The sequence below is a fragment of the Bufo gargarizans genome, chromosome 1, assembly GCF_014858855.1.
Source record: "Bufo gargarizans isolate SCDJY-AF-19 chromosome 1, ASM1485885v1, whole genome shotgun sequence".
NCBI lineage: Eukaryota > Metazoa > Chordata > Amphibia > Anura > Bufonidae > Bufo > Bufo gargarizans.
Genome location: NC_058080.1, coordinates 344,159,956 through 344,177,687, shown reverse-complemented (window position 1 = coordinate 344,177,687; position 17,732 = coordinate 344,159,956). Strand labels below are relative to the sequence as shown.

General features: G+C 43.5%; 1 protein-coding gene across 1 annotated transcript in view; it reads left to right on the top strand.

The window, feature by feature from the left end:
• CHAF1A (chromatin assembly factor 1 subunit A) overlaps window positions 1-17,732 on the top strand; it is a 251,216-nt gene that overhangs the window by 105,667 nt on the left and 127,817 nt on the right. The window contains exons 6-9 of the mRNA XM_044306655.1: window positions 9,617-9,685; window positions 11,351-11,571; window positions 16,616-16,823; window positions 17,392-17,472. Coding sequence (XP_044162590.1) covers window positions 9,617-9,685; window positions 11,351-11,571; window positions 16,616-16,823; window positions 17,392-17,472 — 579 coding nt within the window. The remainder of the gene's footprint in view (window positions 1-9,616; window positions 9,686-11,350; window positions 11,572-16,615; window positions 16,824-17,391; window positions 17,473-17,732) is intronic.

Genomic DNA, 17,732 nt, shown 5'->3' with positions numbered 1-17,732 from the left:
GAAAACAGGTGCTCAGAAAGTCAGAGCTGCTTCAAAATGCGGAAATTCACATTTTTGCACCATAGTTTGTAAACGCTATAACTTTTACCCAAACCAATAAATTATTATTGCATAATTTTTTTTTCATCAGACATGAAGAACAATACATTTAAAAAAAAATTTATATAGAAATGTAGTTTTAATTGAAATATTTTACAACCGAAAGTGAAAAATGACGTTTTTTGCAAAGATTTCAGTCAATTTCGATTAATATCAGAAAAATTTAAAAATGTCAGCAGCAGTGAAATACCACCAAATGAAAGCTCTATTAGTGAGAAGAAAAGGAGGTTAATTCACTTGGGTGGTAAGTTGTATGACCGAGCAATAAACCGTGAAAGTAGTGTAGTGCAGAATAGTAAAAAGTGGTCTGGTCATTAAGGGTGTTTAAGCTAGGGGGGCTGAGTTGGTTAAACAACCTTAATGACCAGACCACTTTTTACTATTCTGCACTGCACTACACTACTTTCACGGTTTATTGCTCGGTCATACAACTTACCACCCAAGTGATTTTTACCTCCTTTTCTTCTCACTAATAGAGCTTTCATTTGGTGGTATTTCATTGCTGCTGACATTTTTACATTTTTTTGTTATTAATCGAAATTTGCCGAAAACATTTTTTTTCACTTTCAGTTGTAGTTTCATTTTAAAAATTTTACATTTTTATTAGGGCTGCACGATATGGGAATTTTGTGCGATTGCGATAAGTGCCCTAAAAATTGTGATAACGATATGCGATGCAATATTTTAAGGGAATTGTGCTAGAGGTCCATTTGCTTGGTTTTTCCCATATGAGCCGCTGACGCGGCTTGGTATGACATAGTTATGAGGGATCATTGGAGGACGCTGTTATGGGGGGGGAGGATCTGTGGAGGACGCTGTTATGGGGGGGGGGGGGGATCTGTGGAGGACGCTGTTATGGGGGGGGATCTGTGGAGGACGCTGTTATGGGGGGGGGTCTGTGGAGGACGCTGTTATTGGGGGGGGGGGGATCTGTGGAGGATGCTGTTATGGGGGGGGGATCTGTGGAGGACGCTGTTATGGGGGGGGGGGGGATCTGTGGAGGACGCTGTTATTGGGGGGGGGGGGGATCTGTGGAGGACGCTGTTATTGGGGGGGGGGATCTGTGGAGGACGCTGTTATTGGGGGGGGGGATCTGGGAGGACGCTGTTATGGGGGGGGAATCTGTGGAGGACGCTGTTATGGGGGGGGATCTGTGGAGGACGCTGTTATGGGGGGGGATCTGTGGAGGACGCTGTTATGGGGGGGGATCTGTGGAGGACGCTGTTATGGGGGGGGGTCTGTGGAGGACGCTGTTATAGGGGGGGGTCTGTGGAGGACGCTGTTATGGGGGGGGGTCTGGAGGACGCTGTTATAGGGGGGGGATCTGGGAGGACGCTGTTATGGGGGGGGATTGGAGGACGCTGTTATGGGGGGGGGGGTCTGTGGAGGACGCTGTTATGGGGGGGGGATCTGTGGAGGACGCTGTTATGGGGGGGAATCTGTGGGGACGCTGTTATGGGGGGGGAATCTGGAGGACGCTGTTATGGGGGGGGGGGATCTGGAGGACGCTGTTATGGGGGGGGGATCTGGAGGACGCTTTATGGGGGGGATCTGGAGGACGCTGTTATAGGGGGGGGGGTCTGTGGAGGACGCTGTTATGGGGGGGGAATCTGTGGAGGACGCTGTTATGGGGGGGAATCTGTGGAGGACGCTGTTATGGGGGGGATCTGTGGCGGACGCTGTTATGGGGGGGGATCTGTGGCGGACGCTGTTATGGGGGGGGGGATCTGTGGCGGACGCTGTTATGGGGGGGGGAATCTGTGGAGGACGCTGTTATGGGGGGGGGGGGATCTGTGGAGGACGCTGTTATGGGGGGGGGATCTGGAGGACGCTGTTATGGGGGGGGGGATCTGTGAGGACGCTGTTATGGGGGGGGATCTGGGAGGACGTTGTTATAGGGGGGGGGGTCTGTGGAGGACGCTGTTATTGGGGGGGAGGGGGGGGGAATCTGTGGAGGCCGCTGTTATTGGGGGGGGATCTGTGGAGGACGCTGTTATGGGGGGGGATGTGTGCTATGACATATAGGGCCATGAGGGGGGCCAGCATAAGACACACATATAGCATCTTATGCTGGTCCCCCTCATTGCCCTATGAGCGCCGGCCGGCCTGCTCGCTGCCGTTCACTGCAGTGCATTCATCGTAATAGTGAGTACAGAGGCTGGCTATTTTATCAATAGTAGTCCGAGAACTTGTTTCACACAGTAGTAAAATACTTTACACAAAAAGCCAGTTATGTGCGCGGGGCCCCTTCATATATAATCGCAGCATTTTCGAGTCTGCCATTTGGCGATTATCGCGATTCGATTATTTTTTCGATATATCGTGCAGCCCTAATTTTTATCTAAATTAATTGTTCTACATGTCTTTGATTTTAAAAAAAAAATGCAATAAGTGTATATTTATTGGTTTGCTCAAAAGTTATAGCGTTTGCAAACTGTGGTACAAAAATGTGAATTTCCGCATTTTGAAGCAGCTCTGACTTTCTGAGCACCTGTCATGTTTCCTGAGGTTCTACGATGCCCAGACAGTAGAAACACCCATCAAATAACCCCATTTTGGAAAGAAGACACCCTAAGGCAGGGATGTCAAACTCGTGGCCCTCCAGCTGTTGCAAAACTACAACTCCCATCATGCCTGGGCATACTACAGCTATCAGGGAATAATGGGAGTTGTAGTTTTGCAACATCTGGATGGCCATGAGTTTGACATCCATGCCCTAAGGCAGGGGTGTCAAACTCAAATTCATCGGGGGCCGCATCAGCAGTTTGGTCACCCTCAAAGGGCCGGTTGTATCTGTAGGATGTATACGGTTGTATACTGTATGGGGGCAGGGGCCACAGGGTGACGTTATACTGTGCGGGTGCAGCTGCTTGGTGATGTTATTCTGTATGGGGCACTAGGGCAGCCCCAAGGTGACGTTATACTGTATGGGGGCAGCCACAAGGAGACGTTATACTGTTTGGGGGCAACAGGGAGACATTATAGTTTATCAAGTGCAGTGCAGATTGCAGGCAGGGCCAGAGCCTCAGAAGACAGACAGCACAACCTTTATTTCTGACACCCCTGCAGATGAGCGTTCCTCCCGGGGCCTGTCCACATCGCAGCTCCCGGCCTGACCTGCAAGCGCTGACTGGGTCACATAGCATTATACTGATTTATGATGCTATGTAACCCTTACAGTTCTGGAATGTGTTGGATAACACTGACATAATGCTGTCAGTGTTATCCAACACATTCCAGAACTGTAAGGGTCTGACACCCGTGCCCTAAGGTATTCGCTGATGGGCATAGTGAGTTCATAGAAGTTTCCTTGAACTCACTATGCCCATCACGAAATACCATGGGGTGTCTTCTTTCCAAAATGGGGTCACTTGTGGGGTAGTTATACTGCCCTGGCATTTTAGGGGCCCTAATGCGTGAGAAGTAGTTTGGAATCCAAATGCGTAAAAAATGCCCTGTGAAATCGTAAAGGTGTTCTTTAGAATTTGTGCCCCTTTGCCCAACTAGGCTGCAAAAAAGTGTCACATGTGGTATCGCCATACTCAGAAGTAGGGCAACGTGTTTTGGGGTGTATTTTTACATATACCCATGCTGGGTGAGAGAAATCTCTCTAAAAGTCAACATTTCACATTTTGTTTATACAAAGTTGTTGTCATTTTAGAGATTTCTCTCAACCAGCATGGGTATATGTAAAAAGACACCCCAAAACACATTGCTCAACTTCTCCTGAGTACGGCGATACCACATGTGACACTTATTTGCAGCCTAGATGCGCAAAGGGGCACAAATTCCTTTTTGGAGGGCATTTTTAGACATTTGGATTCCAGACTTCTTCTCACACTTTAGGACCCCTAAAATGCCAGGGTAGTATAAATACCCCACATGTGACCCCATTTTGGAAAGACACCCCAGGGTATTTCGTGATGGGCATAGTGAGTTCATGGAAGTTTTTATTTTTTTTCACAAGTTGGTGAAAAATTAGACTTTGTAATGAAAAAAAACATCATTTTCCACAATCTCCATTTTCCACAAAAAATACAAATTTCTATGAACTCACTGTGCCCATCAATGAACGCCTTAGGGTGTCTTCTTTTGAAAATTGGGTCATTTGTGGGGTGTTTGTACTGCCCTGGCATTTGAGGGTCTCCGCAATCATTACATGCATGGCCAGCATTAGGAGTTTCTGCTATTCTCCTTATACAGGTAATGAGATTTTTTTTTTTTTCTGTTCAGCCTCTGGTCTGAAAAAAAAAATGAACGGCACAGATTTCTTCATTCGCATCGATCAATGTGGATGAAAAAATCTCTGCCAAAAAAAAGAGGTTAAAAAAAAAAGGCGTCTGCCAGGACACAAAAGCTCCGCCCAACATCCATACCCACTTAGCTCGTATGCCCTGGCAAACCCGATTTCTCCATTCACATCAATTGATGTGGATGAATAAATCATTGGCGGTATTTTATTTTTTTATACCTTTTTATAGGACAAACCTCTCCTTCCCCATGGGACAATGTCCAAAGCGCAAATCTACCAGAGATGTGGCAAAGTACATTATGCACTTTGTCCCAGGTGAAAGGAGAGGTTTGCAGCAACTGTGAGTAAAATGGCCCTAAGAGCCTTGTGTGCCCGTCCTGTGAGATGCAATCCCTATGCTAAGTGTACCTGTGTGTGGTACTTCTGGAAACACTCCCTTAAGCATAGGGCAGGGTGGTCAGGACAGAAATAGCGGGTGTCGCGCCTTATTCCACTCCTGCTACAGACACAAAATTTTTTCCGGGGTGGCGGTTGGTTTGAGGTACCAGCAACGACATTGGGGAAATGTCGCTCGTGTAGACGGCTCACTATACTGGTGGTTGGGGCCACGGAACCTCCTGGATTCAGAAGGTTCTCGATGATCTCTTCCTGAAATTTGAGGAAGTATCTTGTTCTCCCAGCCTTGCTGTAGAGAACAAAACTATTATATACAGCCAAATATACAGACACCTTCTTATACCAGCGTCTGGTTCAGCGGGAAAGTAAATTGGGAGCCAACATCTGGTCATTGAAGTCCACCCCTCCCATGAGCGAATTAGTCGTGGACACAGAGGGGCTTTTCAATGACACTGGTTGCTCGTTCAATTTGGATTGTCGTGTCTGCGTGAATGGAGGAGAGCATGTAAACGTCACGCTTGTCTCTCCATTTTGCCGCAAGCAGTTCTTCGTTACACAAGGCAGCCCTCTCCCCCCTTGCAGGACGGGTGGTAACGAGCCGTTTGGGAAAGCCCCGGCGACTAGGTCACGCGGTGCCACAGCAGCCAATCTGTTCTAAAAACAAATGCCTGAAGATGGGCACACTTGTGTAAAAATTGTCCACATAAAGATGGTACCCCTTGCCAAATAAGGGTGACACCAAGTCCCAGACTGTCTTCCCACTGCTCCCCAGGTAGTCAGGGCAACCGACCGGCTCCAGGGTATGATCTTTACCCTCATAGACACTAAATTTGTGCGTATAGCCTGTGGGATGTATTGTTTGAAGCCAAGGCGCCCGGTAAAATGTATAAGGGACTCGTCTACGCAGATGTTTTGCTCTGGTTTACAAATCTGCAAATTTCTGGTTGAAGTGGTCTGAGGGGCCGAATTTTGTGGAGCCGGTCAAAAGCTGGGTGGCCTCTGGGACGAGAGGTGCTGTTGTCACTAAAGTGCAGGAAACGCAGGATGGTCTCAAATGGTGTCCTGGACATGGCAGCAGAGAACATGGGCATGTGATGAATTGGGTTCGTGGACCAATATGACCGCAATTCATGCTTTTTTGATAGGCCCATGTTGAGGAGAAGGCCCAGAAAAGTTTTAATTTCGGAAACTTGGATGGGTTTCCACCGGAAAGACTGGGCTTAAAAGCTTCCTGGGTTGGCGGCTATAAATTGTGTGGCATATCGATTTGTTTCTGCCACAACTAAGTCCAACAGCTCCGCAGTCAAGAACGGCTAAAAAAAAAACAAAAAAAAAACTGTGCCGCTCCGATCTGAGCTGTCTCAACCCGTACTACAGACTGGCCTGTCTTTGTGGTGGCTGCGACGGGGGAACTAATGCACGTGCCACCTTCAACTGCCCTTCTGGTGCTTGCCTATACACTATGTTGTACAGCAGTGCTGGTACTAGGTCCAGGATGGGCTGCGCTGCTGGTGTATGCCTCACCACGTTATCAGACAGCGCCAGCCCCACTCTGCTGCCCTTGAAGCGGATCCTGCGCAACCTGTGGTCTAGCAACACGGGCTGGGTACGCTTGGTGTTATCAGGGACCTCAACCTCCTCGTCCGAACTTTGGGTCAGACTGCCACTGCTTTCTACAGGTTCATATTCTGACCAGCTGGATTCGTCAGATGAGTGTTCCCATTCCTCATCCGACTGGGCCAGAAGCCTGTAGGCCTCTTCAGAAGATTACCCCTTATTTGCCTTTTGGACAACTAAATTTAGGGGGTATTCCCTGAGACTAACCTAAGAAAAATAGCAAGCCTGTCTTACAAATGGGAGACTAGCGAAGTACCGGATGCCACTGCTATTGATAAAAAATATAAAAACTGATTTTATTTTTCTCATCGCCGCAGCGCTTGTAAAGTGATTATGCAGTTATAAAAAATAAATAAAAATTTGTCACTGGGGCGGGCGTGGGTGAACGCACGTGTGGGCGACCGATCAGGCCTGATCGGGCAAACACTGCGTTTTGGTTGGAGGGCGAGCTAAGGTTACACGAATACTATTATAGATCTAATCAGTTCTGATCACTTACAGATGCTATAAAAGTACAAATGCTGATTAGCTATACGCTAATCAGCGAATCAGTGACTGCGGTGGGCTGGGAGTTTACTCTGATCACTTTTTACTCTTTCACTAGGTGATTGACAGGGGTCGATCAAGGGGTTAATTTGGGGTGATGGGGGGTGATCTGGGGGCTAAGCGTACTGTTTGGTGTACTCACTGTGAACTGTGCTCCTCTGCTGGGACCAACCGACGAAAAGAACCAGCAGAGGAGCACAGAAGCCATTTAACACCTTTGATTTTTAAATGTAAGGTGTTAAATGGCTTCTAATTAGTTTTTTTTGAAAATCACCAGCCTGCCAGCAATGTGCGGGCCGCCTCTGCCCAAAGTCTTGTGAGATGATGCGCTGGCGTGTCCAGGAGGAATAACAGGGCCGCCGCCAGGATGCGTTCCTGCATGCGGCGGTCCTGTAGTGGTTAAGGGGGTTTAAGCTAGGGGAGCTGAGGTGGTTAAGGAACCAAAAGTAATGGGACAAATGGCTTCTCAGCTGTTCCATGGCCAGGTGTGTGTTATTCCCTCATTATCCCAATTACAATGAGCAGATAAAAGAACCAGAGTTCATTTCAAGTGTGCTATTTGCATTTGGAATCTGTTGCTGTCAACTCTCTCAAGATGAGATCCAAAGAGCAGTCACTATCAGTGAAGCAAGCCATCATTAGGCTGGAAAAAAAAAAAATCAGAGATAGCAAAAACATTCGGCGTGGCCAAAACAACTATTTGGAACATTCTTAAAAAGAAGGAATGCAATGGTGAGCTCAGCAACACCAAAAGACCCGGAAGACCACGGAAAACAACTGTGGTGGATGACCAAATAATTCTTTCCCTGGTGAAAACACCCTTCACAACAGTTGGCTAGGTCAAGAACACTCTCTAGGAGGTAGGTGTATGTGTATCAAAGTCAACAATCAAGAGACTACTTCACCAGAGTGAATACAGAGAGGGTTCACCACAAGATGTAAACCATTGGTGAGCCTCAAAAACAGGAAGGCCAGATTAGAGTTTGCCAAATGACCTCTAAAAAAAGCTTTCACAGTTCTGGAACAACATCCTATGGACAGATGAGAGCAAGATCAACTTGTATCAGAGTGATGGGAAGAGAAAAGTATGGAGAAGGAAAGGAACTGCTCATGATCCTAAGCATACCACCTCATCAGTGAAGCATGGTGGCGGTAGTGTCATGGCGTGGGCATGTATGGCTCCCAATGAAACTAGTTCTCTTGTATTTATTGATGTGACTGCTGACAAAAGCAGCAGGATGAATTCTGAAGTGTTTTGGGCAATATTATCTGCTCATATTCAGCCAAATGCTTCAGAACTCATTGGATGGCGCTTCACAGTGCAGATGGACAATGACCCAAAGCATACTGCAAAAGCAACCAAAGAGTTTAAGGGAAAGAAGTGGAATGTTATGCAATGGCCAAGGCAATCACCTGAACTGAATCCGATTGAGCATGCATTTCACTTGCTGAAGACAAAACTGAAGGGAAAATGCCCCAAGAATAAGCAGGAACTGAAGACAGTTGCAGTAGAGGCCTGGCAGAGCATCACCAGGGATGAAACCCAGCTTCTGGTGATGTCTATGCGTTCCAGACCTCAGGCTGTAATTGACTGCAAAGGATTTGCAACCAAGTATTTAAAAAGTGAAAGTTTGATTTATAATTTATTATTCTATCCCATTACCTTTGGTCCCTTAACAAGTGGGAGGCTCATATGCAAACTGTTGTAATTCCTACACCGTTCACCTGATTTGGATGTAAATAGCCTCAGATTAAAGCTGACAGTCTGCAGTTAAGGCCCCATGCACACGGCCGTGTTTCACAGCCGTGTGCGGGCCGTGGAACCGCGGCCTGGATCCCTCCTGAGAGCAGGAGCGCACGGTGTCACTGGTTGCTATGACGCCGTGCGCTCCCTGCTGCCGGCCGCTATACAGTAATACACTGGTATGATCTATACCAGTGTATTACTGTACTGTGCCGGCAGCAGGGAGCGCACGGCGTCATAGCAACCAGTGACGCCGTGCGCTCCTGCTCTCAGGAGGGATCCAGGCCGCGGTTCCACGGCCCGCACACGGCTGTGAAACACGGCCGTGTGCATGGGGCCTAAAGCACATATTGTTAGTTTTATTTCAAATCCATTGTAGTGGTGTAGGGAGACAAAAATGTTAGAATTGTGTCGATATATATGGACCTGACTCTATAGTGTAATAAAAATGCCTAAACAATCCTAAGAAACATTTTAGGGTATATTTGTATCATGTTGTTCTGGCATGGTGTTATAACTCAAGATTTTTCGTGCTGTGATCTTGGTTTTGGTGCTGTAAATGAAACTGCAATTATCTGGTTGGCAGCTTTTAGGAAAAAATATAATATATATTGTGTATATGTGTGTATATATATGTATGTGTGTGTATATATATATATATATATATATATAGACGAAAAAAGTCGGACTGCACTCCAAAATGATGGTGAAATAAAAGTGTTTTAATCACCCATTATATATATATATAAAAAAATTTTTATTTTTTTTATTATTATTAGGATTGGGGGTGCGCTACCATAAATACAAAAATCTCCAAATTCCTCTGGCAGTGAAAGGGATTAATGCTATATGGTGATGGGGGGGGTCCTTCTATGCCTAAACATCACCAGCCTATAAATCCTCAAAGGAATAGGTGTTAAACTATGGTGTTAAGTCCTAAAAACCTAAATTTCTATTTCTAGCGCATGAAAGCTGAGAAAGCAGAGATTACGAGATTTTTACAGAAACCAAAAACATCTCAAACTCCTAAGGTAAGATATTGGATCATTTTTACCGCTATTTTGAGGCTAGGCCAATCCCTCAGTGCTCCTTCCTCATTTGTGTAAAATAAAAGTAATTATGCTGCTATGGTACATTCATTTGCAGCAATTAGTGGGCTTATTCTATTAACTGATCAACCCTAACAGGCTGTATGCCTGGTTTAATAGGATTTATCATAGCCAATAGATCTGTGTGTGGGCAGTACATGATTCACTCATGTGTGACTAAGCCCTTAGCTACCTTATGGATGAAGGGGGTTCAATGAAATTACACTTGTCCATTGCAGCAGCTCACAGTGATAGGCATGCAGTGACTTTTAACCAGCTGTAGGCATTGTAGGAGGATTTTAACAGTTGGCATTAGATGAGCTTACACTTGACGTTCGGATTTATGTTTTGTAAATCCAGGAGTCTGTTCTGGCAGAGGAACAGATTACTGGATTTACCATATCAGGCATAGCCAGGCACCACCAGATGCCTATTCACTGTAATAAAATCTGGAGAGTTTCTGGCATAAATGCCACCTTTCTGCCAGAGAAATACTGCTGCATGCAGTGAAAAGGAAGCCAGGGTCTGGCTACTCCAGATCCGGTAACTTCAGCAGTTTATTCCTTTGCCAGAACAGACTACCGGATTTGCAAAATTTAAATGTGAACCTACCTAATCGTTGAACTCCATTTTTAGGCTACATATTGCAGATATATCACCTTTCACAAACTATCCCTAATAATCTAATACAGCATTTTTTATATAACCTATTAAAAGGTGATCTCAAGCCACAATTCTGCATTCTATTCTCACTGACGGCAGTGTTGACATGCCACGTTTTCTTTTGTTTATGCCTTAAAGCACAGACACATTAGATTAATGTCTACTGAATCAACTAAATTCAGCAAGATTAGTCAACCTAATGCGTATTGTGGTATCCTGATTCCCCTAACAGCAGATGTCATGCTCGACTGGGTGACTGGCTTTCATTATACTTTTGTACTTATTGGAGATGAGCCACAAGAATTCGTTTTTGGCCATAAATTTCACATTTAGAGTTTCAGGATTATTAATGGAGAAGGCGGTGTCCGGCCTTTTGATCAGGATTGTTTTTTTTTTTTTTCTAAGGCAAACCTGATTTGCTTACTGAATTAGGGTACTTTCATACTAGCGTTTTTCTTTTCTGACATGAAGTTCTGTTATAGGGGCTCAATCTGGAAAATAATTGATTAGTTTCATCCCCATGCATTCTGAATGGAGAGAAATCTGTTCAGGATGCATCAGGATGTCTCCAGTTCAGTCACTGAACGGTGTTTTGGACAGAGTTAATACCGCAGCTTGCTGCGGTATTATCCCCGTCCAAAATTACTGATCAGGTGTCGGATCCGGCATTAAAAATGCAGCATCCTTTCTTCTGGTCTGTGCATGCGCAGACCAGTAAAAATGTGAAGAAAAAAAAATATACAACCGATCCGTTTCTCCAGATGACATCCGGCGAGACGGATCCGTTCTTGCTATGCATTTTGTAAGACTGTTCCAGGTCCATTTGCATGCAGGTTGCCGGATCCGGCAGGCAGTTCCGGCGACAGTAAGTGTGAAAGTAGCCTTACTGTATGATGTCTGTCCATTTCCCTTTCATTTGTAATTATTTTTTTCCCTGATTTTTAGACCTTTGCCCAGTCATGTGGGAAATTTGCACCATTTGAAATAAAGAAGAACATGGCTGTTGCACCTTTGTGTCGTATTGAAATTGAACAGGAAAGTTTGGAGCGATTGGATACGCTTTTAGTAGAGCAAAACACAGAGTCTTTATTTTTGTTAGAAATAAAAATCAGGAAACCACGAAGTATGGGACGGACTATGATGCCTCAACTGCCAATTGTAACCAGGTAATTTGTTATATAGATGTACCAGGACATCATGACGTACCTGTACCCCCAACACCTTAAGTTTTAATGTTTCTAAAAAATCTGTTTTGAATTGTGAGGGTTGTAGTTTCTAAAATGTATGGCTAGTTTCTATTATGTAAGCACCTCAAAATTACTTTAGAAGTAAACTAGTTCTTAGTTTGTTTGGGAATTTTCTTGAAAACTTTTCAAATGGCTTAAAGGGATTCTGTCACCTCCCCTAAGCCAAAAAACGATTTTAAAGCAGCCATGAAGCACAGCTTACCTGGATTAGGCTGTGCTCTTTTATCTTGAAATCCGTCCAGCAGTTTCTGCAAAAAACAACTTTGATTGATATGTAAATGTGTCCTGAAGGTGCCCAGAGGGGCGTTTTTTTCTTCTTAGAGAGCCCAGTACCGCCCCTCTTTCAGTGCCCAGCCCGCCTTCCTTGTACTTTCTAACCGCCCCCAGCCTGCCACAGAGGGGGAGGAGAGGGAGGAGAGGCTGTGGCAGTACAAGGAAGGCGGGCTGGGCACTGAAAGAGGGGCGGTACTGGGCACTGAAAGAGGGGCGGTACTGGGCACTGAAAGAGGGGCGGTACTGGGCTCTCTAAGAAGAAAAAAACGCCCCTCTGGGCACCTTCAGGACACATTTACATATCAATCAAAGTTGTTTTTTGCAGAAACTGCTGGACGGATTTCAAGATAAAAGAGCACAGCCTAATCCAGGTAAGCTGTGCTTCATGGCTGCTTTAAAATCGTTTTTTGGCTTAGGGGAGGTGACAGAATCCCTTTAAAATTAAATATATTTTTAAAATTATGGCAGCAAATTAGCCTTATGGGAAATGCCAACATAAAGTAGACATATGGGAAATGTTAGAGGACCTTTCACCTCTCCTGACTTGCCTATTTTAGTAGCTACATGCATTCCCCATGTTATAACAGCCCTTGAGCATCTATTCCTTTGGTTCTGTTTACCATTCTTTTGTCATTTCTGATAGAAGTTATGAATGAATTGCTATTAGCCTTCAGTAAGGGTACAAAGAGGTGGTAACAAGTTGGGAGGTGTACCTGTACATTCTGAAAATAGCAGCCCTGGTTGGATAGGGCAAGTCTGTGCAGGTTCACACCACCAACTTGTTACCACCCCTCTGGACCCTTACTGCAGACTGGTAGCATTTAATTTGTAAATTCTAGTGCAAATAATAAAGGAATGGCAAAACATAAGAATAGATTCTCCAGAATTATTACGTGGGGAATGCATTAAGCTATTACAGCAGACATGTCAGGAGTGGTGACATGTCCTCTTTAAGGAATTATTTTGAGGTACTGCAATCAGTGCAAAGAAAGTTAGTAAATTAAAAATTTTCCATAAATTTTCCATTACCTTTTTAATAAAGGTAAAATTTCCATTACCTTTTTAATAAAGGTAAAACGTAGACTCAAATTTATCACTAACATGTAGTACAATTAGGGCAATTTACTGAGGGTATTAGGTCTCTTTTGTGCTGTAAAAGTCACACATTGACGCGCACACCTTGCACCTTAATTTGTGACTTTAAGCTCAGCACTTTTTCAAAGTGCCAAGGATGGGGAGGTGCTTCACCCTGCCTGCTGGAATTACTAGAACTTTCACCAGGAAGTAGCTTAAATTATAGCTGAAGTCTCTGCCAGCCGTTACCGAGTTTTACTTTTTCTTAATATGGAAATTAGGTTTTTGGTGCTAGAGGGCATCTCCCCACATTACTCTAGTTAAACCCAAAATTCAATCCTTTCTGTATCCAAACCCTCAATGGCTGCTTTGATTGACGGGGCCAGCCAGTGGCAAAGCAGCCACAAGGCTCCAGATGACAACCAAAATGGTTGCAATTCGACTTGGAATTTGTAGATGGCGACAAGACTACTACCTACAAATACTGCGGTGGGGCATGGAAGTGCATAGTTACCTGCCCCGCCACCGATCACCGCCTGAGGCCTATGCTGTAGTAAAATCCCAGCACAAGTGGGTTTGATGTAATCACACACTTGAGCCGGGATGCAGAGCAGTGATATGTGCGCGCTTGCCTTGCCATCCCAGCCTGTAGTATCTGTGAGCGAGTGCTGGGGAAAGGACACGTGTGAGTATTTAGCTTTTAGTTTAGGAGACATTACTGGGGGAGACAGGAGGACATATTACTCAAGTGACGGTGGATTTTACTATATACAGGGAGTGCAGAATTATTAGGCAAGTTGTATTTTTGAGGATTAATTTTATTATTGAACAACAACCATGTTCTCAATACATAGTACTACATAAGGCCGAAAAAAGACATTTGTCCATCCTGTTCGACCTGTCATCCTGCAAGTTGATCCAGAGGAAGGCAAAAAACCCCTGTGAGGTAGAAGCCAATTTTCCTCACTTTAGGGGAATAAAAATTCCTTCCCGACTCCAATCAGGCAATCAGAATAAATCCCTGGATCAACGATATCTCTCTAGTAGCTTATAGCCTTTAATATTACGCTCCAGAAATACATCCAGGCCCCTCTTGAATTCCTTTATTGTACTCACCATCACCACCTCCTCAGGCAGAGAGTTCCATAGTCTATGAACCCAAAAAACTCATTAATATCAAAGCTGAATATTTTTGGAAGTAGTTTTTAGTTTGTTTTTAGTTTTAGCTATTTTAGGGGGATATCTGTGTGTGCAGGTGACTATTACTGTGCAAAATTATTAGGCAACTTAACAAAAAACAAATATATACCCATTTCAATTATTTATTTTTACCAGTGAAACCAATATAACATCTCAACATTTACAAATATACATTTCTGACATTCAAAAACAAATCAGTGACCAATATAGCCACCTTTCTTTGCAAGGACACTCAAAAGCCTGCCATCCATGGATTCTGTCAGTGTTTTGATCTGTTCACCATCAACATTGCGTGCAGCAGCAACCACAGCCTCCCAGACACTGTTCAGAGAGGTGTACTGTTTTCCCTCCTTGTAAATCTCACATTTGATGATGGACCACAGGTTCTCAATGGGGTTCAGATCAGGTGAACAAGGAGGCCATGTCATTAGTTTTTCCTCTTTTATACCCTTTCTTGCCAGCCACGCTGTGGAGTACTTGGACGCGTGTGATGGAGCATTGTCCTGCATGAAAATCATGTTTTTCTTGAAGGATGCAGACTTCTTCCTGTACCACTGCTTGAAGAAGGTGTCTTCCAGAAACTGGCAGTAGGACTGGGAGTTGAGCTTGACTCCATCCTCAACCCGAAAAGGCCCCACAAGCTCATCTTTGATACCAGCCCAAACCAGTACTCCACTTCCACCTTGCTGGCGTCTGAGTCAGACTGGAGCTCTCTGCCCTTTACCAATCCAGCCATGGGCCCATCCATCTGGCCCATCAAGACTCGCTCTCATTTCATCAGTCTATAAAACCTTAGAAAAATCAGTCTTGAGATATTTCTTGGGCCAGTCTTGACATTTCAGCTTGTGTGTCTTGTTCAGTGGTGGTCGTCTTTCAGCCTTTCTTACCTTGGCCATGTCTGAGTATTGCACACCTTGTGCTTTTGGGCACTCCAGTGATGTTGCAGCTCTGAAATATGGCCAAACTGGTGGCAAGTGGCATCTTGGCAGCTGCACGCTTGACTTTTCTCAGTTCATGGGCAGTTATTTTGCGCCTTGGTTTTTCCACACGCTTCTTGCGACCCTGTTGACTATTTTGAATGAAACGCTTGATTATTCGATGATCACGCTTCAAAAGCTTTGCAATTTTAAGAGTGCTGCATCCCTCTACAAGACATCTCACTATTTTTGACTTTTCTGAGCCTGTCAAGTCCTTCTTTTGACCCATTTTGCCAAAGGAAAGGAAGTTGCCTAATAATTATGCACACCTGATATAGGGTGTGGATGTCATTAGACCACACCCCTTCTCATTACAGAGATGCACATCACCTAATATGCTTAATTGGTAGTAGACTTTCGAGCCTATACAGCTTGGAGTAAGACAACATGCATAAAGAGGATGATGTGGTCAAAATACTAATTTGCCTAATAATTCTGCACTCCCTGTAGTGTAGAGCGGGGGCAAATTACTGTGTGGGGGGAAATTACTATGTGGCGGCACTGTGGAGAAAATTCCAAAGGTGGTGGAAAACACAATTTTGCCACAGGCTTTTTTTTTTCCGACGTTCGTTATGCAAAAAAAACTGACTTGTGATTTTCATTCTCCAGGTCAGTAGGAATCCGGTGATGCCACATATGTATACTTTTCCTTTCTGGAAATTATTATTGCTGGACAAAGAAATGTAATTTTTTTTTTTTTTTTTTTTTTTTTTTTTTGCTGTCCTATCAAGAGTAAATACACCAGGGATCAGCAACCTCAAGCACCCCAGCTGTAGTGAAACTACAACTCCCAGCATGCATATTTACTCTGCTCTTCAAAATCAAATCAAAATGCCAGATTCATTTTATTTTTGTCACTCACTTGACATTCCAAAGAAATTGAATAAAAAGTGATCAAAATGTCTTACACACTTCAAAATGGTATCAAGAAAAACTACAGATTGTTCTGCAGAAATTGAGCCCTCACATAGATCAGTGATGTCAATTTAAAAAAAAGTTGTGGGATTCAAAATGTCGTTGAAAATATATATTTTTTACCGTATCAAACTATAAATGTTGTATCGTTATCATACTGACCCAGCGAAGCACACAATTTTACTACATAAGGGAACACTATAAAAACAATTAATAAAATCCAGATTTTGTATTTTTTCAATTCCACCCCATTTGGAATTTTCCCCCCAGCTTTCCTTATGTAATTTTATATGGTGCCATAGCAAAAAAATATAATCGTTGCTATGTGAATGGAAAAATGCAGGGTCCTGAGGGGGTTAAGTAATGTTTAGGCTGTTATTTATAATAGACTTTACACATAGTGTTTAGCATTTATTGTTGCCAAATACACTACATGTCACCAGGGCAAGACTACAAAATTTTTCTATGTGTTTTGATACAAATTAAGAAAATGTGACTGTTTTACTTTTCTTCGTGATTAACAGTGAAAATGAAGATGTGCAGATTCTAGAGAATACAGATGAATCCTTACAGGAAAATGTCATTGTTGAGAAACACAATGTGATGGATCATAGAAATATTAAAAAAATGAAATTGTTGCAGTTCTGTGAGAATTATCGTCCTGCTTACTGGGGCACATGGAACAGATCAAGCACAATAATTAATCCACGGAAGCCATGGGCACAAGACACTGTAAGTACTGATGCTCATTTGTTTGCCCAACATAAATTTTAACCAATATGTATAGTGACGGAAAACTGGCCTTGTCCTACTAGGCTTGCTTAAATTTCTGGGGAAACTAAATCTGCACTATAGTTATGGACAGTAATGCCGTTTTGATAATGACTGTTTTGCACAAATGAGGACCAATCATTTCTGGCATACCATGTATGCATTGTATCCTACATAAGTGCTGACTGGTGGTCAAATACTACTGGCAAAATTCTGATGGAAAGACTCTAGATTCCAATTTTAGTTTGAGAATTTGGTGATGTATGGCGGTATCTATGTGGGATAAGGTAACTCTGGAAGTCTGTTCCTCTGCTGGAACATACTTCCAAATTATCTTTAGCATATCTGATTAATTTAAAGTTTAAAATATTTCTGTTGCTTAGAGAGCCTGTCACATCAATTTTGGCACCCAAACCACTCACAGGTAGGTGCGTTAAAATTAGTAACTGTTGGGCCACTGTTTAGGAGGTTAAATGTTGTTTGGTTCCCTTAAAGTGTTTTGATCTAGAAATTATATTGACATCTACAGAAACTGTTGGACTATGAAGTAGACAGTGATGAGGAATGGGAAGAGGAGGAGCCTGGAGAATCACTGTCACATAGTGAGGGGGTAAGTTGAAGCAAATTATTTTCAATCAAATTATAATATTTTTAGATCATTTTCAGACATTCTTTATATGTAGTTATTACTAAATATTAAAGGTGCTTGAAAAGATTAAAATGGTGTGTGACAAGAATTGCATAGTACCGTGTCAGCAAAAAAATGTTACCTTTACATTAATAAATACAAAAGTAATTTTGATCCTCAAGAAAGGAGCCTCGTAGGTATAAATGTATAAAATGTGATGGGAAAAACAAACAGTGCAGATG